This window comes from Castanea sativa, chromosome 11 (genome assembly GCF_040712315.1).
Source record: "Castanea sativa cultivar Marrone di Chiusa Pesio chromosome 11, ASM4071231v1".
In the NCBI taxonomy this organism is placed as follows: Eukaryota; Viridiplantae; Streptophyta; class Magnoliopsida; order Fagales; family Fagaceae; genus Castanea; species Castanea sativa.
In genome coordinates, this window is record NC_134023.1 from 65,538,877 (window position 1) to 65,565,056 (window position 26,180).

General features: G+C 38.0%; 1 protein-coding gene and 1 long non-coding RNA gene across 2 annotated transcripts; both read right to left on the reverse strand.

The window, feature by feature from the left end:
• Positions 1-9,686: 9,686 nt before the first annotated feature.
• On the reverse strand, positions 9,687-10,311 carry LOC142616967 (uncharacterized). Its single transcript, XM_075789693.1, has 2 exons — positions 9,976-10,311; positions 9,687-9,743 (listed from the first exon to the last, which is right to left on the reverse strand). The coding sequence occupies exons 1-2, from the start codon at positions 10,309-10,311 to the stop codon at positions 9,687-9,689; spliced, it is 393 nt and encodes a 130-aa protein (XP_075645808.1).
• Positions 10,312-13,401: 3,090 nt separating this feature from the next.
• LOC142614722 (uncharacterized) lies at positions 13,402-23,480 on the reverse strand. The gene is made up of 3 exons (XR_012840528.1): positions 23,291-23,480; positions 22,036-22,201; positions 13,402-13,716 (listed from the first exon to the last, which is right to left on the reverse strand). It is a non-coding gene; the product is annotated as an uncharacterized LOC142614722 (long non-coding RNA).
• Positions 23,481-26,180: the final 2,700 nt, after the last annotated feature.

Consider the following 26,180-nt stretch of genomic DNA (forward strand, 5'->3'; position numbering starts at 1 on the left):
TTAGGCGTGCAAGCAAATTAAATAAAGAAATAAAAAACAAAACCCCAAAAGGTTCACAACCACATGTTTACTTCACAAGTAGCCACGTGAATGAGCTTTCAAATCTCACATTTATTAAGTTTTATCTCCTCTCTCATCATTCAAAGTTTCAAACATCACATTCTTCTCAAATCTCACCTTTCTCTCTTGAAAATTGAAACACCAAAGTCAGACATCACAATCTTCTCAAATCTAACATTTCAGACAACACAGCAGTAGTGTGGAAAACAGGTCAGCATTTCCTAAATAAAAGTTCTATTAAAAAAAAAAAAGTAAAAGACTATAGGAAGTTCGAGCACTATAAGAAGTACTCGATTTTAAGAATATTGAGTACTACATTTTTTTTTATTTTCCAATTCAGGTCAGTGTCGCTAGCAGCTCACTATGAACTCGAATTACCATTTAAAACTTGATTATGTGGAACTCAAATACTAAAAAAGTGATACAAATATTATTAATTTACCACAAATTTTGTCAAAACATAATATTTGGCTGTTTTCACCGTGAGGTATACCTCTAACTATTGCACCAATCCCAATCCCCACTTCTACCATGCATATCAAACCTTGTATGAGATCAAATCTTGTCTGATATCTGATTGTCAACATTATTTTTTGGGTTTGGAGCAGATATATTTTAGATTTTTAGAAGACAAAAAGATCAGTTCTGCTTTAATGGAACCGGCTAGTACGACTTGCACTTTTTTTTCTTCTTCTTTCTTCTTGTTTTTTGGTCACCTTCAGAGAAATATTATTGAGAGTAGAAACAAACCAACGAGGGGAGCCATGTTTCTGGAGCGTATCTAAACATGTTTGTCTACTTTATTTCATTCTTTTGGTTTAAGGAAGTTGCATTCTAGTATTTTCATTTGCTTCTAGTAATGTATTTGCATGCCTAGCTAGATGATTAAGAGCAAAATTAGCGAGCATCGAGAAATGTATACTACTTATATTGAGGATATAGAGTGATAAACGTCACTTGCATCTGCTTTTCTAACTGCTAACACTCATGCCCAGCATGTATCCACAAATGTTTCGGGGAAATTTTAGCTATAAATGCTTCTGTTACTGTACCCCTCCAATTATCCCATCAAGAATAAGATGCATGGTACATTATGGTAGCATATAGGAATTTACACCTAATTTATGATTTTCATAAAGTTAAGCAAGCCTCTAATAACATTAGGTAGAAAAACATATTTGCACATTAATGTCAGCTATTTTAATTATTTTTACCAGTTACAAAAAATAAATACAGTGTGATATGCCTTGTGTTTGGAACATTTTAATATTAATTAATTAAAATCAATTTATATGACTATAAAATGTAGATGTGGAAATTAATATGGAAGATAAGAAGTTAGTGAAAATATTTAATTCCACATTGCATCAATACCTTGCTTGTGTATGCATATTTTTTCCTCTAATTATTGATCATTGAAGTGGTTGATTAATATTTTTGGGAACACCCTGAATTTTTTTTTACGCCAATAAAATTAAATTTTGGTCCATAATTTGACCAACTTAACAATATATTAAGGTCTTTCAAGTAAAAAGAACCACATGTTTTTATATTCTTTTAGGCCTATACTACGGCTTTACTTTTAGTTTTTGCTTTACTTGACATATTGTCATTGTACGACTACTTTTATTCAAAAACATTATAATATATATTATACAACTAATTGGTCAAAATCACGTAAATTTAGGGTCAAAATCACGTAAATTCAGCTTTTTTTCATTGTACAACTACTTTTCTTTTTTCGATAATTTTGATTAAAAAAAATAGTAGTTTTAGTTAATTAAGTGAATAAACTTAAAAAGTTACTTAATTTTTATATAACATCAATTCATTTATTATATATATATATATATTTAATAAAATTTTTATTTTTATGATTATAATTAAATATGTGATTGTTCATTCTAAAGAAATTTGATCAAATTTACCCGAAAAGTGTCACTAAATATTATTTTTTTACATTTTACTATCATATTATTAGTAATAAACTTATTATATTTTTATTTATATAATTTAAAATTTTATTAATTATATTATTTATGACATCACCAGTTTGACCATCAATCGGATCTCAGTCTGACCAAAAAACCAATAACCAGTCCCTTCTCCAGTTCTTTCACGTTACTGGTTTATAAAACCATGTAAACCCCCCCCCCCCCCCCCCAAAAAAAAACTTGAATGAAAATTTGGAAAAAAAAATTATAATAAAACCACTAACAAGGCCCAAACCAAATGCCAATAGAAAAGCTCAGTACAAAATCAATCTCATCTCAGACTAAGTGTGAGTTTGGCTCCAAATTAAAAGAAAAACTAGCTTATTTTATTATTCAAGTTATGTTTGTTACTATTTATGGGCTTCACTGCACTTTTTGTACTATTCATGGATCTCACTGTGATATTTCAACTAACTTTTACATTTATCGATAGTATTTTCAGCAAAAAATTTTTAGTTTCAACAAAATAAGCGAATTCCAAACAGACCCTAAGACTATCACTACTCCAACACCAACAGGATTACGTTTTTAATTCAACAAATATTATAAATAAAAAAATCCTCATTGCCTCAGTGTCACGTGGATTCACAAGTTATTAAACAATTCAAACTAAAACTAAGGCTGTGTTTGTTTTGGCTAAAAAGCATTTCAGGAAATCATTTTACACTAGACGCCGTGTTTGGTATGCTCTAAAAATTGGGTCAATGAAAATTATTTTACGCGTTGACTGTAAAATAAGCCTCCTCACTCGGAAAACCATTTCAGCTTTTATTTTATCTTCAAATCTCATTTTACGGACTAAAAACAAAGTAAGAGAGAGAGCACGAAGAGAGAGTGAGATCGAGCTCGCACCATCAAGCTAAGACCATCGCCCCAAGCCTAGACGTGCCGGCGAGCTCGCACAGGCGAGATCGAGCGGCGAGATCGCGCTGGCGAGATCACATGTCACCGATCTACAACCCACCACCCACCCCTGTCGTCGCCACCACCTCTAGATCGAACCACCGATCTCGTCGCCCAAAGCCCCAAGCTCAAACTGCCGCCCTCAAGATTGCCTCGTCCTCCTCTGGGTCAAATCATCTCCTCTCGATCTCGTCGTCCGCCACTCGCCCGCTACTTTCTCTCTTTGATGTCTGATTTTTTTTTCTTTTGTGGTGGTGTGGGTGGTGGTGTTTTGGTGGTTTTTGTGTTGTGTGGTGGTGGGTTTTGTGTGGATGGTGGTGGATTTTCTGTGGATGCTGGGGTGTTCATGGTGGTGGATATTCTGATATAAAAGTTAAAATTTGTTTGGAAGCTGAGAAAATGCGAGAAACTAGTAAAAAATTTGCATTTTCAAATTGTTACCAAACACTTGAAATTATTTTCTAATATAATTTTTAAAATACAACTAAACACTAGAAATTATTTTCCTTTCCCTGAAAATATTTTCACTTGAAATTATTTTACACTCGAAAAATATTTTACACTAAAACAAACGCAGCCTAAATCAAACCTAAAGGCTAAAAAGAAATAAGAAATTCATTTACTCTCTCCAGCCATCGCTATCCATCCATGTTCAGCAACACTAACAACAACCACAACTGAACTCCACAAGCTTTATATTATAAAACTTTATGTATTTGCGTGTTTTTTTTTTATTTTTTATTATTGTTATTGTTGTTGTCAATATAAAGTTTTTTCTTTATATTAAATTGTGTAATTTATGCTTATTGAGGAACACCCTAAAAAAAATTCTAAGAGCTGCCACTAGATTGTCCTTACAATAATGTTAATTTCTTTATGTGTCAACTTTCAAATCATAACTGGATTATTTTGGGCCTTTTGGTTAGCGTTTTTAGTACTCGAGTTTCACAAAATCGAGTTCTAAATGGTACTCAAGTTCAGTGAACTCGAGTTCTTAGTGAGTCGCCAGCCTCACATTGTTGGCCTGAAATTTGGGCAATAAAAAAAATAATGTGGTACTCGATATTCTTGAAATTGAGTACTTCTTTATAGTACTAGAGCTTCGTACAGTCAAGTATTTTTTTTTTTTTCGACAAAACTTTTACTTAGGAAATGCTGACCTGTTCTCCACACTATTATTGTGTTGTCTGAAAGGTGAGATTTGAGAAGATTGTGATGTCTGACTTTGGTGTTTCAAATTTCAAGAGAGAAATGTGAGATTTGAGAAGATTGTGATGTCTGAAACTCTGAATGATGAGAGAGGAGAAAAAACTTAATAAATGTGAGATTTGAAAGCTCATTCGCGTGGGTGCCTGTGAAGTGAACATGTGGTAGTGAACTTTTTGGGGTTTTGTTTTTTATTTCTTAATTTAATTTGCTTAAAACTTGAAAGCCACACAATTATTGCCATTCATAATATTGTGCATGCAATAAGGATTCATAAGCAGTAACATTGTTGGTTGTTGATTGTTCAAAATTTTGTGTAACATTATGCAATAAGTGATTTTAACTTTCACATTTATTGTATCCATTTATAATTATCCAAAAATGTGAATTTTATTTCTAGAAAATTTATAAATAAATATTTTTTTAATCCCACTTTATTTTATATTTTTTAACAATATTAAATTAAATTCATTATTTTATATAATAGTTATAATAATATATATATTTTTAGAAAAACCGAAACACTTACATGGTTTAGTGCAGAAAATTTTTAAAACTGATTGCTATGTCATTTGTGTTACTACTTAATGAAAAATGTTTTGAATTCCTTTGAATTCACATTTGCTACCTATAAAGATATGTTAATGAGAATGCTCCTCTTAATTGATATAAATATATAGTATCTTATCACAAAAAAAAAAAAAATATATATATATATATATATATATATATTTATCACATTGCCTCGAGACAAAAGGAGCAAATTAGGGGGTGTTTGGTACATATACTTAAAAACTGAAAATTGTTATTTGAAAACATGTGTGGAAATACGTGTGGGTGAAAAAGTGTATGAAAATACATATAATGTTGATTAAAAATTAAAAATTGTTGTTTAAAAACAATTATCAAACACCCTCTAGGTATGCCCTATTTTATCTTTCCAACTTTCCCAAAAAGAAAAATCCTATGAACGTCTATCTCAATGTCGGTGCAACTTGTTTTAAGGCATAGACAAAAAAAAAAAAAAAAGTTACACTTTATTAGCTTAAAGTAACAGTCAATTCTCCAAAAAAAAAAAAAAAAAAGGTAACATAGTCATGGTATTTTTTTATTTTTTTATTAGAGTACTGTTTTTGGTTTATGGTGCTTTGGAAGTTGGAATAGGAGTGTCTGAATTGATGGATAAGTTGTGGGAATGGATATAAACGCCAGTTGTTTAGGCCCAAAATAAAACTTTCAAATTCAGTTTTTTGTACTTTTAAAAGGTTTGTACGAAACAAAAAATAGAAAAAGGAAAAAAAAAAAAAAAGTACTCGACTTCAATAAGATTGAGCATTATAAAGAAGTACTCGATTTCCGTAATATCAAGTACCATATTACTTTTTTTAATTACACAACTTCCAGGATAGTAGTGCCCTTAGGAACTCGAGTACTATTTAGAACACGATTTTGTGAAACTCGAGTACTAAAAAAGTGGTAAATTGCTAAATATTTTCGAAACAGTATTAGTTTGCCACAAATTTTGCCAAAACGTGATATTTGGCTATTTTCACCTATATATATATATATATATATATATATATATATATATATATTTCTAGTCTTTCAATATGTGGCGAAAGAAAGTTTTGTACTTGGACAAATCTTGCTTCCTTTAGCCTTAATATAATAGTGAAGTGGACAAAATGACCAATATGTTTACAAGGCATCGCTTGAACAAACAACAACGACAAAGCCTTAATCTTAAAATTTGGAGTTGTCTATGAATCCTTGACAAATTAGATTGGATCGGCCACATAAATTCTTTTTCTCTATTCTATCCTACGTGAAGTTATCGATTCACTCTTTCCTATCGGTTCATTACTCGCCCTCCTTTGAACATGACCAAATAATTTCAAATAACTCCATCATCTTTTCATCAATAGGATCTACCTCTATCTTTAAACAGATTTTCTCATTTTGAATTTTATCTTTCCGTGTATTCTCATTTATCCATTAAACATTTTCGTTTTCGCTATAGCGGTTACACCCATTCCATGGATATGTTGTTTTTTAACAGCCCAACATTCGGTACCATAGAGAATAGCTAGTTGTATAGCAGTGTTATAAAATTTTCTCTTTAACTTAATTGGTATTCTATTGTCACACAATAAGCCTGATGCACTTCTCCACTTCATCCACCCTACTCTTATTTTATGATTCATATCCTATTTAATCTCTCAATCTTTATGAATTGTTGATCCAAGATATCCAAATCTCTCTCTCTTTAGTATCTAATGATGCCGAAAATCGTCAATAAGTCACATAGTCCTCACGTGCTCAAGACAACACCTGTACAACACATAACAAGAAGACCTTAGGAGAGTACTGGTGTGGTACCGGCCAAAGATCTTCCGAAAGTTAAGTTAGAGAACTTCTCACAACTCTAGAGTGCCAGGCCAAAGCTGGAGTAAATTATGCTACCTTGTTTTCTGAGGGATTTGGGGTTTTTATAGTAGTGTGGAACTGACCTTCGTTTCTTGGGGAAGATGAACTTTTCCTTATAAGAAAGATCTTCATAAAAGTACGTATTTTACGGGATCCTTTCCATATAAAGATTTTGCTAATTAGGGTTAATCGTGAGGCGCAAGATATTTCCTTTTGAAGTTTCTTGAGGACTACTTAAACCATGTGGATGCCACGTGACCTTGCCACCATCCACTTTATATCCGTCCACTTTCTTATCCGTCCTCCATGGGGAGTCTGTCTTCTCATGCATGCGCCCCCCTTCTTCTTCCATCATCTTGATTACGAGCTAAAAGCACCATCGCTTGTGACTGATTCAGTGGAATGAGACTGTCTACATCCATTTTACCCTCTTCAGTATCTCTTAGCCATCAAGTTTTATACCTCCTTCATCTTTGTTTCTACTTCTACTAAACTTACATTACATGTACTCTATTTTAGTCCTACTTAAACAAAAATCTTTTAGATACCGGCCAAATTTCTAAGTTGCATTCACTTTACTTCTAGTTTCATCCACTAAAACTATATCATTTGTAAAAAGCATACACCAAGGGACTTCCACTTGAATTGATTTAGGGATTTCATTCATTACTAGTGCAAAGAGATGTAGGCTTAATGCTAATTCTCAATGCAAATCTATAGTGATAGGAAACTCACTTGTAATTTCTCTGCTTGTTCTTACACTTGTTACAGCCCCGTCATAAATATCCTTAATCAACTCAATATTCTTTAGAGGAACTTCTTTCATCTCCAAAACCCACCACATAACCTCTCTAGGGACCTTATCATATGCTTTTTCAAGATCAATGAAAACCATATGAAGATATTTACACATGCCTCTCTATATTTTCCTGTTAGACGTCTAAGTAAATAGCTCCCATGGTAGTTCGTCCCGATATAGAACCAAATTGATTCTCTAATACTATTGTTTCATGTCTTAACCTATGTTCATTCACTCTTTCCCAAAGTTTATAGTGTTACTAATAAGTTTAATTTCACAGTAGTTTGTATAGTTTTGTATATCCCCCTTGTTCTTGTAATTAGGTATTATGTTGACACTTAAAATCATATTGAAAAGGTCTATTAACCAGCATACACCCACATCACCCTAGCACTTCCAAACCTCAATGGAAATTCCAATCCTACAGCTATTCCCATATTTATCCTTTTTAATGCATTTTTTTTATGTCAGTCATCCTAATTCTTTGGACAAATCTATGGTTTCTATCCTCCATTGAGCTAATGGGCTACCTAAATGGCTTTAATCTTTTATGTTGTTTCCATAACAAATTTTATCAAAATAACTTTTCCAATTCTCTTTAATTTCCTCTTATTTTCCTAACACTTCCTTTGCAATTTTTGGCAGCATTAATAATCTATGATGATTTTAGTAAACAAGCCTTGGCATTCTGGCATATCGACCAATGTCATTATTGTCACACCAACCACTAAGCCATGAGGCTTTCATCACCTCTTTGATCTTCATCTTTAATGCACTGAACACCATTCAAATCTCTTGTTTTTATTTCCCTTATCTTTTCTAGTTTATAAATATGATTCTCTCTCTCCTTCGCCTCGAACTTGTTATATAAGTTATCATAACATTATCACCATCTCCTGCTCTGCCTTTCTTTTTTTTTTGGATAGGAAAATTGCACTTCAATTAAACAGAAGAAATTCGGATTACATCGTGGGCACACGCATGCTCGATAAAGCTAGGGCATTCCTCTAGCCATGTGAAAAAGTCCACCACATGCACAGCATGTTAGGCAAGTAAATGGGCAGGGGCATTCCCCTACCTTTTAACATGTGACACTTCTGCAGTTCTAAAGCATTGAAATTCCTGTGTAATGTCGCAGATAATGTTTTGGATTGAGGCAGGAATGTCACCAGCGCCTTGGATCGCTCTGCTCACGATTAGAGAGTCACCTTCGAAGGTCGCTTCCCTTATCCCCACATCCTTCGCAAACTGGACAGCCACTTCCATCGCCTTTGCCTCCACTTCCACCACTCCGGTAAGACCAAGACCTTTCTTACTCAAAGAAGCAACGACCAAGCCAGCACAGTCTCGGATGATTACGCCAAAGCCCACCTCCCTGCTCTTGGCAAACACTGCCGCATCGCAATTCACCTTATATTAGCCTTGCTTCGGGGCTGTCCATCGTACCACCTCTCGAGTCTGAGTCTTTCGCTTGCTCTAGACCTCATTCGCCGTTTGGAACTCCTCGAGTAGGTAGCACGAACACTTTACCACCGCCTCACCAGTTTTTCTTTTCCCTCCATGCTTCACTTCATTTCTGTTCCTCCAAATCCCCCAGCATATCATCATGGCTCTTTCCATAATATCTAGGTAAGCATCCTTCCACTGCAACAGTTGGTCCTCCAAATCAATAAACTCCCATGACTGTGAAATGGTGAAAGGAAGGACAAGCTTACTATGAGTCCATACAGCCTGCGCTTGTTTGCAAAACCACAAGATATGGAGTGCCGATTCCATCGTATCTCCACACTCCTCACACAGTCCATCTTGGGTGACCTTCTTTCTCCATAAATTTTCCTTTGTGGCTAGGATGTTTCGACATGCCTTCCACGTGAAGTGCTTCACCTTGTTAGGGACCTTCAAGCTCCAAATACCTCTCCAAATTTTTCGCACCATAGACTGATCTGAGCTAGTCGCTTGGCCACCTCCTTTCTGCATTGTTTGAGCTAGGCGGTAAGCACTACGAACCGAGAACTTGCCATTCCTTGAACCTGTCTAGATAAGCCTATCCCGTGCTTCGTGTGCACTCAGAGGGATGCTAAGAATGGCTTCCACGTCTTGTCGTATAAACCACTATTTTATAAGGTCCACCTTCCACTCTTTGGTTGCACTATTAATTAGTGCAAACACTCTCGACCCACATGGAAAAGCACCCATTGGGGAGATGGCCGTGTATGTGCATGGCCTGGGTAGCCACTTGTCACGCCAGATATTTATTTTCTCTCCATCTCCCACCTGCCACCTCACTCCCTTTTTTATCAAGTTTTGCGCAACCATAATGCTTCTCCACCCGTAAGATGGATTTTTGCCCATTTCTGCATCCATAAAGTCACACCCCGGAAAATACTTTGCCTTGTAGACTCTATAGAAAAGAGAAGAAGAATTGGTCTGTAGTCGCCACCCCTGCTTTGCTAACAACGCCAGGTTAAATTTCTCAAGGTCCTTAAATCTCATGCCTCTTTGGTCTTTCGGGAGGCACATCCTCTCCCAACTCACCCATGCCATTCTCCTTTCATCTTTCTTCTAACCCCACCAAAATTGTCTCACCATCCCTGTAAGCTCCTTACACAGAGCCTTTGGTAGCAAAAAGCAACTCATAGTATATGACAATACTGCTTGCGCTACTGCTTTAATTAAAATCTCCTTTCCGGCATTAGAGAGCAGCTTCTCCTTCCACCCAGCCAGCTTGTTTGCCAAGGACGGAAAACCCAAGTAGGACTCGTGTGGCTTAATGAGTTGGGCTCCAAACATTGTTTTGATTGACTCTTTTGTGGCGCTATCAGTGTTCCGGCTGAAGAACATGGAGGTTTTGCTACGGTTTAATTGCTGACCCGATGAGGCTTCATAGACGTGCAAGATTCTTTGAATTTCCTGACATTCCATAGTGGTGGCCCAGCTGAAAATCAAGCTGTCGTCTGCGAAAAACAAGTGTGACACTTTTAGGCCCCTTGCTGATGCCGCCAGCCCCTTTAAGGTTCTGTTTTGGATTGCCCTATGGATTAAAGCTAACAATTCTTCTGCCACCAGGATGAAAAGATAAGGTGACAAAGGGTCGCCTTGACGCAGCCCCTAGTCGGCCTAATCGCACCACAGGGAACCCCATTAACCCGAATAGCAAAGGTGACCGGCGACACACACCTCATGACAAGCTGAATCCACCGCTCATGAAAGCCAAGTTTCCACATGATAAGTTGGAGGCATTCCCATTCCACTCGGTCGTATGCTTTGCTCATATCCAGCTTCAGTGCCATCTCCCCATACTTTCCTTTCTTTTTTCTGTGGATATGATTCATAAGCTCATGAGCCACTAAGACATTGTCAGTGATAAGCCTTTCCGAGACAAAAGCACTTTGGGTTTCCCCAACTACCTCTCTGAGCACCCCCTTTAGGTGGTTGGCAATTGTTTTTGAAGCAAGTTTATAAGCAACATTACATAAGCTGATTGGTCTATAGTCTGAAACTGTCTCAGGGCTCCTTCTTTTCGGAATTAACACTATATGAGTTTCATGGAATTTTGGCGGAGCTACACCATTGTTAAGAAATTCTAAGACAGTTTGAATAACAACAGGACTAACATTAGGCCAAAAGTGCTGATAAAACAAAGGAGGCATACCATCTGGCCCCGGAGCTTTTGACGGGTGCATTTGTTTCAGAGCTCTCTCCACCTTGGGTGCACGAAAATCCTGTAGTAGGATATCATTCATTCTGTCCGTCACCTTGGTGTGGATGGCGTCAAGCAGCTCCCCACTCACCACGGGCCTTGAGGAAGTGAACAAATTCTCATAGTATTCAACAAAAGTTCTGCCAATGAGCTCCTCATCCTCCTGCCAAACACCCTCCCTGGACATAACTTTCTGGATTGTGTTGCGTTGGTGCCTGTTAGAAGCCTTTGTGTGAAAAAAGGAAGTATTCTTATCACCCGCCTTCAACCAGCAGTTCCTGGACTGTTGATTCCACATTTCCTCCTCGATCAACAGCATTTTGTTCAGCTCCAACTTTGTCTCATGAACTTCCTCCATGTCTACCCCAAGGCCACCAATATTCTCTAATACTTGTAGATTTTTCCTTAGAGTGGAGATCTTCCACCCCACATGGCCAAAAGTCGATTTATTCCAGTGAGTGAGTGCAGCCCTACACTTACTCAGGCATGTATCAAGAGGGTATGGCCCCCCCATGCACTCCCCATGTTCCCACGACTCAATGACTAGGTCATCACATTGATTATCTCTCAACCACATAGATTCAAACCTGAATAGCTTCGGTTTGCATTTCCTCCTCCAGCTGGTTTGAGGGCATTTGAGAAGAAGCATGCAATGGTCTGATGTAAAGGCAGCAACATGGTGAAGCCTCAGTTGGGGAAAAACTGAAACCCAACTGGTTGAGACGAAAGCTTTGTCGAGACAGTCTCTAATCCAACCCTGTGACCCCCATCTTCTATTCCATGTAAAGTCAGAGCCAATATAACCAAGGTCACGGAGGTGGCACTTGTTCAGCACCTCACGGAACTGGTGCATTTGCCACTCTGGTCTCGGGTTACCTCCCAGATTCTCTCCAACAAACATAATCTCGTTAAAATCTCCCATTACCACCCATGGCAAATTTAGGCAGCCACTCAAATGTTCTAGTAGTCTCCAAGATTCCCCTCTCTTTCCTGTCACCGGCTCCCTATAAAACCCAGTGAATCTCCATTGCAGTGGACCCTCAGCATCGGTGATAATAGCATCAACATGACGGGGAGAGTAAGTTTGCATATCTACCTTCAGGGACGATTTCCACAACAGGGCTAGGCCATCCCCTCGGTTGACACACGGTACAACCAAACCCTGTTGCCTTTCCAACTTTCTTTTTATACGAGCCATTTCCTCCACGTCGAACTTAGTTTCCATTAAGAAAACTAAGCTGGGATCTTCCTCCAGCACAACTTTCTGGAGTTGGGTAACTATACAGGGGTTCCCAAGCCCCCGACATTTCCAAGCTAAGGCACTCATTGCTCCTGGCGGGACTGCCAAACAGTCGCCGCCGATCCCAATTGTTGCTTCATTACCTTCCCCAGTGCCATTACCTCTACTTCATGCTTTGCTTTTTTATTTTCCTTTCCAACCATAGTTATCTCTCCCAACGGATTACGCTCCTTTCATTTCTCCCCAACGTCCACAGAATCCACCACCACCTCCATATTGTTCTCAATCTTTGCTGAGCATACCCCTTCAGTTTCCATGCAAACCACGTTCTCCTTGTTGCATGGCCTACGTCCCTGCTTAATTTTCTTCACTGAACTTACTCGGGCCTTTGGGCTGGCCCCTTTACCCTTTATTTGTGGAGGGGGAGGCCCAATGGAAAAAAAACTTATTTTCCATTTTGTTTGTTAGGTCCAGGCCCAACACTTTATTTTCCTTAACGTCAAGCCCACTAGTAAAGCCTCCCACGTTTGGCCCACTATTGTTCTTCTTTTCCTGTTGACTGGTGTCTCCCATCAATTTAAGCTTATCTCCTTTCGATTCCTCAGCCAACTCTGCCCTTGGGCTTGAGGAAACCAGCTTTTCAAGGGTAAGTATTACACTAGCTTTTTTCTCCTCAGCCAATTCCTGGTTGATTTCCAGTAATCTTTCCTCAAAATCTACCATCTGCGTGTTCCGAGGAAACAGCCCCACGTTTTCAGTCGCTGCCATATCTGACAGTCCCACTTGCTTTACTGCTGCTGTCACATCAGTCTCCTTTGGTGTCTCTCTGTGCTTTGTTTCGTCGAAAATCCCGCTGGTGACCGCTGGTTTCAATGGGCAAACAGCCAACCGATCTCTAGTTGTTGGTACCACAGGCCTCTCCCTTCTGATATCTGCCGCCGGCGACCGTTCTCTCCTATTTTCTATCACAACCACGGTTTGTGGCTTTTGGGTGCGGTCTGGTAATGATGCTAATGAGACTTTTTTCATTGCCATTAGCGTTGAAGTACTTAAAGATACGCTCATAGGTACCTTTTGCATTTAATAAAATTCTTATTTTTTTCAATAGAGGCTCACCAAAATAGGAAGTGACACAATTTTTGATTCAGAGCCTTTTACAAAGCAACAATTTGGTATAAAAATGTGCAATATATATGCACTGCCAAGGAAGCTAAAAACGCAATATATATACACACTACCATAAGTGCAAAGCAAGCTAACTATGCAAGATTAATTTTTTGAGCATGGTTTTAGGATGCACAGATCTTGCCGTCCAAATAATCTCTGCCACAACAATGATCTTGGTTATCAGCTACGGCTATTCAATCCATTCCGCATTCTCCAAATACTATATAAAATTGGAGAGAGGTAATATCTGAGTTTAAAATCCCAATTCTAAGAAAATCACATATGAAACAAAAATGAACTCAATTCAAAACAGAACAAACAATGAAACAATAAAATAAAAACTGAACTTTGAGGCTCTGTTTAATTTAAACCAATTTCAATTTGAATTTTAATCCATATCAATCAAAGAAAATTGAAATATGAAAAAGACCAAATCTATAAACGTAGTCGATGCAATTCCTAGTCATATAATGCCTTTCAAATCAACTTTCTTGTAGCTTCATGCAGATCTGAAACACACAGAACTAAAATAGCCTTAATTTTGATGGGTCAAATAATTTGGTTAAGAATTAGAACACAATCACTTCTTTAACAAATAAGGGCAAAAGATCACATCACTGTGAATAAAGTATTATTCTTCTAAATTTGTGAATTAATTAATTGGTGGCATGCATGTTATGACATAGGCAAATAGTTCCCATGATTTAGAATTCTTAAGCAAATCTAATATCCCCAAAAAGCATATATTAATCTCCAAAAGACATAAGCATAGCATTTACCAGGTTGGATAACTAAATTAATAGACAAAAATTTTCCCAAAGCCAAAGCTTATCTGCCCAAAAAAAAAACAGTGAAACGTAGATGGAAACACAAAATAACAGAAACACAATAAATAGAAAAACACATTCATGAAGGGTAAGGCCACAACCACCATCACTACCAACAACAACCCATTACCTTAAATTCACACACAACCAAATCCACAAACGCATTTCAGACAAAAATCATCAGCTACATATTCACACCATCACTCCCCCAAAACACAAAAATAATCCACCAAATAACAACCTGATTTCTAGAAACTGAAATAGAAACAAACCTAGATGCACAAATGAATAAGTAACACCAACAAATTATATATACTTGCACTGAGGTTTCTAATGCTTGGCAACCTCCACATACTATGCCATTAATAAACTTTCTTTTTTCTCTATTTTACAAACACAAAATCAAATACTTTGGTTGCATCCATTATCTCTAACTTTCTTTTAGCATTTACTTCATCTATAGTTCGCATAGATATCTCAACCATGTTGCCACAATCCATTAAAAAAACATCATTAATCATGTAAAATTTTAATGAAGTAAATATATTGCCTTGTAGAGAGGTACATAATAGTCGCATATCTTACTTTAGAAGATCTATACATTGCTACAAATTCTGCAATTTTAAAGCACAATCTATATTAGTAGGAAATTATATGAATTTAAACTGAATTAACCAATTTTTTTAGAGAGAAAAAGAGAGAGGGAACATGTGATACTAATGAATCTTCCAAGTACTTAATGGGACCATATTAGTTGCTATCATCCAGGTTCTTGACACTTATAACTGCAGAATCAATCAAGACTTTTGGTTGTTACATTTTTAAGAAGTGTAAGTGTTTGTTTGTAGATTCCAACCACTGTTGCAAGAGTACTCTTAACTGAAAAATTAGGAAAACAACTATTATTGGTAAATATGGAAAAGGATAAAATTTCTAAGGCAATAATTTACATCATCAATTAATTGTTAATGAAATCACGATATGTGCTTCAGTTGCTTCCTTTTAGGCCTGTCATTCTTGTTTCAGGTTTCTCCCAAATCCAAATTTTCTATATCCTTATTTTTCAACTCTTTTCAATTCTAACATTTATGGAATCACCCAACAGGAAAAACTCAAAGATTTGTGTAAAATCAAGTCTTAATAGTCACAAATTTACAATCAATACTGTGGCATCCAAATAAAACCCATGATGATAAAACTTCAATTGTTCATTACATACTAAAAACATATTAAAAAAATCAAAACAACATTGTAGCGTTAGAAGTCCTAACTGCTAACTTGAAGTAAAAGAAGAAGACGGTTTCCATCAATTCTGTTTTCTCTAATTTTTTTTTGATAAGTAACGACAAAATTTTATTAAAAAATGAAGAATAGCCAACCCGAGTACATTGGGAATGTACTATGGGGGGCATAAATCAAAAACCAAGATTACAACGATCAAGTAAAACAGGAATGGAAGAACAAGAAAAATGACAAAAAACCACACTCCAATCTAGTAGAGTGTGTAAGAAAGAAGACTTAATCTCTAAAATAGAGCGTTCACAGCCCTCAAAGCATCTCGCATTCCTTTCGCGCCAAATACACCATAACACGCAATGAGGCACAATTCTCCACAACTCTATATTTCTATGTCTTCCAAACTTACCTTGCCACGACTCAAACAACTCAATAACCTTCAGAGGCATAACCCAATGAATTCCAAACAAGCAAAACACCAACGACCACAACTCACAAGCAATGGGTCAATGAAGAAGAAGATGATCCACCGACTCCCCACAATTCTTACACATGTAGCACCAATTAAGAACAATCACGCGGCGTTTACGAAGATTATCTGTTGTTAAAATCTTACCTAAAGAAGCAGCCCACGAAAAGAAAGCTACCCTTGGAGGAACCTTCGATTTCCAAATCAACTTCCAAGGGAATGATAAGATGCTATAAGGGTATAAAGAAAGATAGAATCCACGAACCTCAAAACCTCTACTCCTTGCTGGCTTTCAACACAACCGATCCGGACCCAATCCCCTTACCGTCGAAGAGTAAACCATATCCATGAAACAATCAAAAGATTCTTGTTCCCAATCTTGTGGAGGACGATGAAATTTAGCATCCCAATGAATCCTCCCACCAGACCAACACATAATCTCCGCTACTGAAGAATCCTTTGTTCGACAAATACAATATAGCTCCGGAAAAGCCTCTTGGAGAGTACGATCTCCGCACCATACATGCTTCCAAAACTTCACTCGAGTACCATCCCCTACATCATACCGAATTAGTTTAGAAAAACTCATCCAACCACTCCTAATATGTCTCCACAAACTAACGCCATAAGCACTGATCACCTTTTTTGTGCACCAACCACCCCAATCATTCCCATATTTCACTTCTATAACCCTCCTCCAAAGAGCATCGGTCTCCAAACCATACCTCCATAACCATTTCCCTAACAAGGCAGCATTAAAACTCCTCAAACATCGAATACCCAACCCTCCAACCTGCATCGGTTTACAAAGCTGAGCCCAACTGACGAAGTGTAATTTAGATTCACCATTAATACCACTCCACAAAAAATCTCGTTGTAGCTTCTCCATACGATTTGCCACCTTCCCAGGTAAAGGCAGAAGGGAAAGGAAATATGTAGGTAAGGAGGAGAGAGTACTTTTAATAAGAGTTACCTTACCCCCCTTAGATAGATACAACCTCTTCCACCCTGCTAATCTCCTTTCCATCTTCTCTAGAATAGGGTTCCAAATTGACAACTCCTTAAACTTAGCTCCTAATGGTAGCCCCAAGTACCTCAATGGAAGAGAGGATTGCCTACAACCCAACATCCCCACCAAAACATCCATATTGTAAACCACCCCTATAGGGACCAACTCAGATTTCCCCAAATTAATCCTTAAACCTGAGACCTCCTCAAATCTAGCCAGGATTGCTCTCAAACACGCTATATGCAAGGGATCAGCATCACAAAAAATAAGAGTGTCATCAGCAAACAAAAGATGAGACACCATCACCGAGTTACCAGTTGTATTACCTACAGAGAAGCTTGAAAACTGACCAGTCATAATAGCCACTTCCAACATACGACTCAAACCCTCCATAACAATATCAAATAGCAACGGAGACAAGGGGTCCCCTTGCCGAATCCCCCTAGTACTACCAAAAAAATCAGAAAGACTACCATTGAGCAGGATGGAGAATTTAACAGTAGAAATGCAACACATTATCCATTTTCTCCATTTCTCTGAAAACCCACATCGCTGAAGCATATACATTAAGAAACCCCAACTCACATGGTCATATGCCTTCTCCACATCCAACTTACACAACACTCCTGGAACACCTGACTTCAATCTACTATCAATACATTCTGAAGCAATAAAAAAGGAGTCCAAAATCTGTCTACCTTTCACAAATGCATTTTGAGAATTTGAGATAAGCCCATGTGCCACCCTTCTGAGCCGATTGGCCAACACTTTAGAAATAATCTTATAAATCCTACCAACTAAGTTAATAGGCCAAAAATCCTTGATCTCCACAGCATCCACCTTTTTAGGAATAAGAACAAGGAAAGAAGCATTAAGGCTCTTCTCAAACACAGTCTGAGTATAAAAATTTTGGAACACTGCCATAATTTCAGTTTTCAAAATACACCAACAAGACTGAAAGAACGCCATAGAAAAACCATCCGGGCCAGGAGCCTTATCACCCTTAAAGTCACTAATCACCCCAAACACCTCTTCCTCATCAAATGGCCTATCTAGCCAACTTGCATCCTCCTCCGAGATACAAGAGAACTCCACATCATCTAATAAAGGTCTATGAGCCACAGTTTCAGCATATTGCTGCCTATAAAAATGAGAAATACCACCTACTATAGCCTCCTAATCTGAGGACAATTCTCCATCCACCATAAGCCTATCAATGGAATTAACTCTTCTGTGAGAGTTAGCTATACGATGAAATAATCTGGTATTCCTGTCTCCTTCTCTAATACAAAGGACTCTAGACTTCTGCCTCCAACAGATTTCCTCCATCAAAGTAACTTTTTCTAATTCACCTCGAACTCTCTCCAACTCCAGCCTTTCCTCCACAACTAAATCTCGACTATCCTCAATCATCTCTAAGTCATTAAGCTCTTGCCACAATTTTCTCACCCGATCCTCAACATTTCCAAACTCCTCCACATTCCATTTATTCAAGTCATTTTTCAAAAGCTTCAATTTAGTGGCCAACACAAAACTCGGCGCTCCTTGGACATTATAAGATTCCCACCAAGCGCGCACCCTCTCCACGAAACCCTCCTCATTAAGCCACATATTCTCAAATCGAAACGGCCTCCTACCTCTCTGAAAAGAACCACCCTCAAGCACAATCGGGAAATGATCAGATAACAACCTAGGCAAGCGTTGTTGAGAGACAGATGGAAACTTATCCTCCCAATCTGCAGAAAACAAAAACCTGTCCAGCCTAGCCTTCGAAGCAACCTCACGAGCATTAGACCAAGTGAAAGATCCCCCTTGAAGCGGGGTATCTATGAGGCCTTGCTCAGAAATAAACTGGGAAAACTCCCGCATAGCCGCAGTAAAAGAGGTTACACCAGAACGCTCAGAAGGAAACCTTACCACATTAAAGTCACCACCCACACACCATGGGACATTCCACCAACTATTCAAACCACATAATTCTTCCCACAAGAATCTTCTTTCTCTCACAGAATTAGGACCATAAATGCCAGAAAAAGCCCAAACAAATTGATCTGACACACTTGTAAATCTACAAGAAACTGAAAAACGCCCCACAGCTTCCTCCTCTTTATTCACAACCCGTGTATCCCACATCAGTAACACCCCCCCAGAAGCTCCACGAGAGCCTAGATAGGACCAATCAACATGTTGACCCCTCCACAAACTATGAGTCACAGCTCTAGTTATCAACTCCATTTTAGTTTCTTGAAGGCAAATAACATCCGGCTTCCATCTCCTGACCAAATTACGAACCCGAAGCCTTTTATCCCGATCATTCAACCCTCTAACATTCCAAGAAATAATCTTCAAATTCATTGGTGAACCACCACAGCCCTCTCCTTACTTACATTCCTCTGTTTCGATGAACCAACCTCGACATTCATAGATGTCAATAAATTCTTCAACTCCCTCTGACCTTTCTGCCCTGACCTGCCATGTTTCATTTGATCATTTACTGCCTTAAGCTTTTTATCCTTTTTCCTGGCCTCTATAGCCAGCAATAAACCCGTAATTTGCTCCTCAAAACCTTCCAACGAAGTGCCCACTGATTTTCTAAAAGCCTTAATCCGATTTGTTACCCATTGTGATAAATTATCACCATCAATCGACTCCATACACCTACCCCCCGGCTCAGAACTACACTCAAATTCCAAAGGAACTTCTGTGGCCAGAGGTACCACAACTAGAGGCTTGCCACTACACTCCCGATTCATCGGCCTCTCATTAAAATCCCCCATCTCCTCCTCTGCCTCCTTAACAATAGACCAAGTATCAACTAACCCATCACAGTCCTCTGCCCAACTAACCATCTGACCATCATTGATAAAAGAATCATCGCTTGTTACAGTCTCTACATCAGTGAATGAGCACTCCGACACACTTTCTGGAGAAAGATATAGAGATAACGGAATCACTACTTGTCGACCATCCCGCAACTGGAGCATCCACTCTTTGGAATTACCCCATGATTTGTCCAACTCACTGACCCAATCCCTAATAGTGGGAGAAGGATGAAGTACCACCTTACCATCAGAAGCCTCCTGCTCCGTCACTCTTACCTCCTGACCAAATAATTCATCATCCACATCCTTCGTCGTCGCCGGAGATGACGACCTCTCCACCATCTTTTCTAACAGGTCCCCTGCAGACAACACCTCCGTCTCCGGCAGCTCCACCGAAGGACAATTCGTAGCTAGTGGTGCTGAAACCACTTCACCGTCAACATGGACCCCTTCCGCTGTCAATAACGGCACGGCGGGGCACTGGGTAAGCCAGCTCGAGCTCACCGGCATGCTCGACCCACTTCCGCCAGTACTTTCCGGTGCCGATGAGGAAGAATTCGAGCCCATATTGACCATCGGAGCCACCGTCGGCCTACTTTGTGGTAAAGAGTCAATCGCCGGACTTGCTAGGAGCACCTTAGCACTCGCACCCATCGCGAATGAACTCTGGCCTGAAGCGCTGGACTCTAACTTACCATCCCCAACAAATGGGCCCGTAATACCTGGGCTGGAATTGTTTTCAGGCTGCTTGGAGCAAGCCCCTGCCTCAAAAACAAATGGGCTATTCAATAATGGGCCAGAATAACTCTTAGCTGCATGGGCTTCAGAAGGCCCATTTTCCATTCCTTTATTCACAGCCTGGGCAGAGTGATCCTTACGTGCCACCCACTTTACAGCTTGCTTATCACCCCTGTAACGTTGCCAAGACACCCGCCTCTTACCAAATTCATTTATTTCCACAGTCAAACCTTTCCCTAACCAGCCAGCCCTCCTACTTTGACGCTCCTTACCAAAAACAACCTCATTCAAATTCAAATTATGCAATCTGAATTTATTATGTTCCAGGATTTTCTCCTTGGACCTAGCATCACCATTACTACCACGGAGACTCCCCTCCACACCACCCACGGCAATCGGTAAACCATTATCCGCCGGAACTTCAACAACCACCACCTGACTCCCAACATCGTCTCTCGGAGGCTGCATTGTGTTCTCCACTACATGAAACTTCCCTATCTCCCTAATGGGGGGCTGATGCAAATGCTTCCTTACTTGCACAGACGCTTTTACCGTTTCAGCAAAGAACCGAGAAGGGTGACTCATTGAACCCGACTTAGCCTTGTACGGTAAAGCTTTTGAACCCAACGCATAATGAGAAGGTTCCAACATTCTCCGTAATTCAATTCCAAAAGCCCTCCAACCTTGTTGTGCCTTGCCTGCAGGAATAATGATCGATCTTCTCATCCCGCCAACTTTTAATTCTGTTACTAGAATAAATTGTCCAAACAGGTTAGAACCCCGTTGCACTGTGTAGGCGGTGTCACCATCCCTGAGCGTGAAAAAGTGTTTGGGGTTAACCCCAATCACCGTTTGTTCCAAGCTCTGCATTAACCAACGTGCTGCGTTCCTACCCATAAAAACTGAGTGCATGAAATACTTCCCTCTTTCAAAAATCTTAAGGGAGAAGAATTTCCCCCCTTCCTCAACCACCAACTGAAACAACTTCGATTCAATAAAAAAACTGCGAAATCCACCCATATCAATCCAAACTAGACAAGAAACATTAAACGGAAACAAAATTTCTGACTAATTTGAGGTAGCCGGGCCTCGCTTGAAAATCCTGTTTGCAGCACTAAGAGTGGTCTACATTTGAGAGGCTGTTCTGTTTTCTCTAATTGACATTGGTAAAATAGAGAATTTGAGTACTTGAATCAGTAGACAACTTCCACAGTAAAATAATATAATTTAAATATAAATCCTGAGCTATTTAATATAATATATAAAGCCATAGTCAGTTCGTTTAGCAAATACCACTTTCTACCATGAGTAATAAAAAGTTTACCATAGTGCATTCTCATCATTCCTTCTAATAATTAATATATATGTTTTTTCGAAAATGAAGGAAAGCCAATGAAAAAAAAGATTCCCCTCATTTTCTTTCATTCCAAGAACTTACAGGTGGTTCTTAAGGAGGGAAATTCTTCTAATTCTCGGCCTGAAAGATTTGCTTTAGATGTTTCTAGTGCCTACCTTTGGATTTGCTTGAAATGAAGGTGGGTTGGCAACACTAACTCTACTTTCACCACTTCTATCTCCTTCTTCTTCATGGAAACTGGATATCACTGAAAACAGTGGCTTTTGTGAGAAATATACAATTTTAAGAAAACCCCAACACGATCGAAATTAATTAAGAAAACCACAACAGATTCCAAATTAATTAAGAGAATGCAACACTTTGTACAGAAACCTCAACACAGTCCATTACAGAAACAAAAAAACCAATAATTAAAGATGTATAACATAACCAAAAAGAAAAACTAAAATAAAATTTTGAAAGAAAGCTTATTTGATCCAAAAGATATCTTTAAGATTTTCTATTTTGAACACTTTAGGGTGAATCTTTTTTAGTAATTTCTCTAATCTATAATAGTATAAGACAATGTTTTAAATAATTTTTAATGCATTTAAGGCCGATTGACAACCATAATCAAACACATTCAAGGCAATTCATCAAATAACAAAACACCCAACACTTGCTATTTAATTAGTACATGTTGTTGCTTATAATAGTATAAAGATAAATTTTAATCAAGAGCCAAGCTAGTTAGCGCAATTAAATCTTCAAATTGCTTAAAAAAAAAATCATGAACTTATGAACATTATTCTATAAAAAAATTCAAATTAGAAAATTTCAAAATTGTGGTGCTTCCTGGCTTGTCTTCAAACTTGTTTTTGCCAAAAATCTCCAGTTGGGCTTCAGCATTTTCTGTTAAAAATCCACTTCGTTCTTCAAAAATTTCTTCTAATGCAATGTGCTCCTATCAAACCAAAGTATTTCAAAGATTTTAAAATTAAAAACAGAACTTTACAGGTAACTATTTCGGCAATCTGACTGTGTGTGAAGACTCTGATTTTTCTCTCTACTTTAAAATCTCAAATCTCTAAGTCATTATTCTAAAAGCCCCAAATTTTTCCTGTTTGATACCGAAACGCTTTTAACAAAGAATCGCGGTTCTACCTTTCAACAAAAACTGCCATAAAATGGTTGCAGACCAAGAAAAAAAAGTAAAAAGAAAGAAAAGAAAAACCAAAGATCGATTCAAATCTGATTTTTCAAAAAACTTTAAAAATTTGAGGAACACAATAATATAGAGAGCAAGAAACAAATACGTGAATCTTGAATTGGAAAAAGATTGAATTAAAGAACAAACCTGTAGCCTGGATTGAAGGGATTGAATATTCTTGAAGAAAAAGATTAGGGTTCGTGAGAAGAGAGAGAGAGAGTTTGGGGATATTGGAAGAGACTGTACGGATCTTCTTCATCTTGATTGGTGTCTGATTTGGGTTTCAGTTTTTGATCTCCCAATCTCTCTCTCCTTCTCCGTTCTCAGCATCGCAAATTTTTTTGGGGAGGATTGTAAGCCCTTTCATTTGTATTTTAACCGGTTAGTTTTCCTTTTATACAAAAGGTTTTTAAACGGTGTTATAGCTTTGCTAAACAATACACTGTATCGCTTTTTAATTGCACACGTGGCAGGGTTTAAAAGGCCAAGCGTTATAACGTGCGGCTGTATTTTTTAAAAGCTGTATATGTGTCTAAATTTTAAATAGGCAATTATCCTATTTGTCAACACGTCCTTAAATGTAGGAATCAACTTTCTCTCAGCTTCGTCTATTATATATATATAGATATAGATATATATTGATTAGGGACCTAAATTAATCAGATTACACTTCAAACCCAGAATGAAATACTTTTAACTTTTTGGTTGTTGCAATGATTAATCTAGCAGGTCTCATTGAGCACTACTAATTTGAGGCTGTGCATAATTGCTACCTACCGTGGCAAGATATGCCAGACCTTAACAGTCAAGTATTAGGAACTTCGATACCATGCATTTCCTATGACTTGGACTTTGTATATAAAAATTACATGCAGGAATCAAATTTCTTAAGACTATCCCGAATGCAGATTATAGCTGCCATGCTAAACAATGTGTGCTGTTTTCAGAGGTAGTTTCAAAAAGATGTGAAAAAACATATTGGTAAAGCGTAAAACAAACCAAATAACATGATCATGATATAAAATCACTAAGAATTTTATGAGAGGTGAAGATGCAAAAAGGAATATATACCTGCCAAAGGTCTAGCAAGTGAAGTTGCAACAGCCAGTCCCGGAATTAATGTCTTATCATCAATTTCAATTCCCAGTAAATCCAAATCTAGACCTGCACCAAACACCAATCTTGTCTCCAAGGATGAGACCTCCTCACGAACAGCTGAAAATGGGAAAGTAGAGGCTAGTGAAATCCTTGAAAAAGAAAATCATTACATCCGCTTTTGAATTGAGTGAGACTTCTTTGTGCAACACTTCAAAAGTATCTAATATCTGATAGCTACTAATGTATAATAGCATAAAAAATTTATTATGCAGTTTAAAATGCAACATAGATATGAAAGTGTAGTATCTGTCTATCATTATCATTGAACATAAAAGCTGCTGTGTTGTACCTGAAATTGGCAATTGGACAAAAGCCCATTTATCACCGAACAGATTCTCAAGAAGCTCCATTGGGAAGCGGTTTAGGTCCCTTTTGAAAACCAGGATGACGCATATATACAGCCTCATAACGTTCTTCCAGCCATAGAAGTAGTGAAAGGCACTGAAAAAATAATAATTCAACCAAAAAAAAGCAACTACAAACTCAAAGTCAGAATTTTTTTTTATTTGGGGAATTAGGTGACTGTACAAAAAGCAAACAGAACTATAGAAAAACATAAGGGTATAGCCTATGCAAAACAAACTCTCAGTGTAACTCAAAAGTTGAGAAAGAGATTACAACTCAGACTTAACCTTACCACTTTGATTTGGAAAGAATGAAACTTGCAACTGACCCACCAAGCACATCGGATGGTGCCTCATCGGGTGGTGGTCGAATGTCGAGTTCGTTAGGCGTGTAATAAAGGGAGAAGATTTCGCCAAATCTGGTAGAGATTTCGTTGGATTTGGTCGAAATTTGGCTGAATCTGTCAAGATCTCGTTAGATATGGCCAAAATGTGGTAAGATTTGTCGAGATCTTTTTATCTGCAGAGAGAGAGAGAGAGAGAGAGAAATCTTACCAAAATGAGGCAAAGATAACGAAATTTGACCGAAATATTGATGTGGACGGCAAAGGGACCTTTAAATGGGCAGAAAACTCGCTGGAAAAAGGGTGGAAGAGAAGATTTTTGGTCCGAGTCGGGTTCGTTGGGTTTCAAGCCCTCTCACCCGTCACTTGAACCGACTTTGTCGAATCTACATCTTTCAGAACTGCTGCCGACTAACAAGCTCATCGAATTGATCAAATTTTAGATCAGATGACGGTGGATTGGTCGATTTCTTCAGTTTGTACCTGGAATATAATAGAGTGAAGTGGACAAAATGATCAATATGTTTACAAGGCATAGCCTGAACAAACAACAATGACAAAGCCTTACTCTATGGATTTATGACAAATTAGATTGGATCGGCCACATAAATTCTTTTTCTCTATTCTATCCTATGTGAAGTTATCGATTCACTCTTTTCTATCGGTTCATTACTCGCCCTCCTTTGAACATGATCAAATCATTTCAAATAACTCTCCATCATCTTTTCATCAATAGGAGCTACCTCTATCTTTAAACAGATTTTCTCATTTTAAATTTTATCTTTCCGTGTATTCTCACTTATCTATCTTAACATTTTTGTTTCCGCTACAGCGGCGACACCCATTTCATGGATATATTGTTTTTTAACTGCCCAACATTCGGTACCATAGAGAATAGCTAGTTGTATAGCAGTGTTATAAAATTTTTTCTTTACCCCACACTCTTGGTGCGATGGTCACTCCACAAATATAAATGTTTGTGGGGTGTGGATGTAAGGGCCGGGAGTCAAGTCTCCAGAAAGGAGCTTCACACACATATACCGCAGAGAGGATGCTTTGTTTTTTGAGTGTTCACACTAGGAACTCGACTTTTATACACTCGAGTTCTATTAAAATTCGAGTCTATGAAACTCGAGTTTCACTGTTTTTTTTTTTTCCCCACAAACAAGGCATCCTCTGTTTCAGGCAGAA

Bases quoted from the DNA above. Each gene is read 5' to 3' on its own strand.
- LOC142616967 (XM_075789693.1), bottom strand. From the start codon at position 10,311: ATGGAATGTCAGGAAATTCAAAGAATCTTGCACGTCTATGAAGCCTCA. The intron at 9,744-9,975 runs GTGAGACAATTT...TTATGGATGCAG, and splicing joins GTAAGGAGCTTACAGGGATG to AAATGGGCAAAAATCCATCT.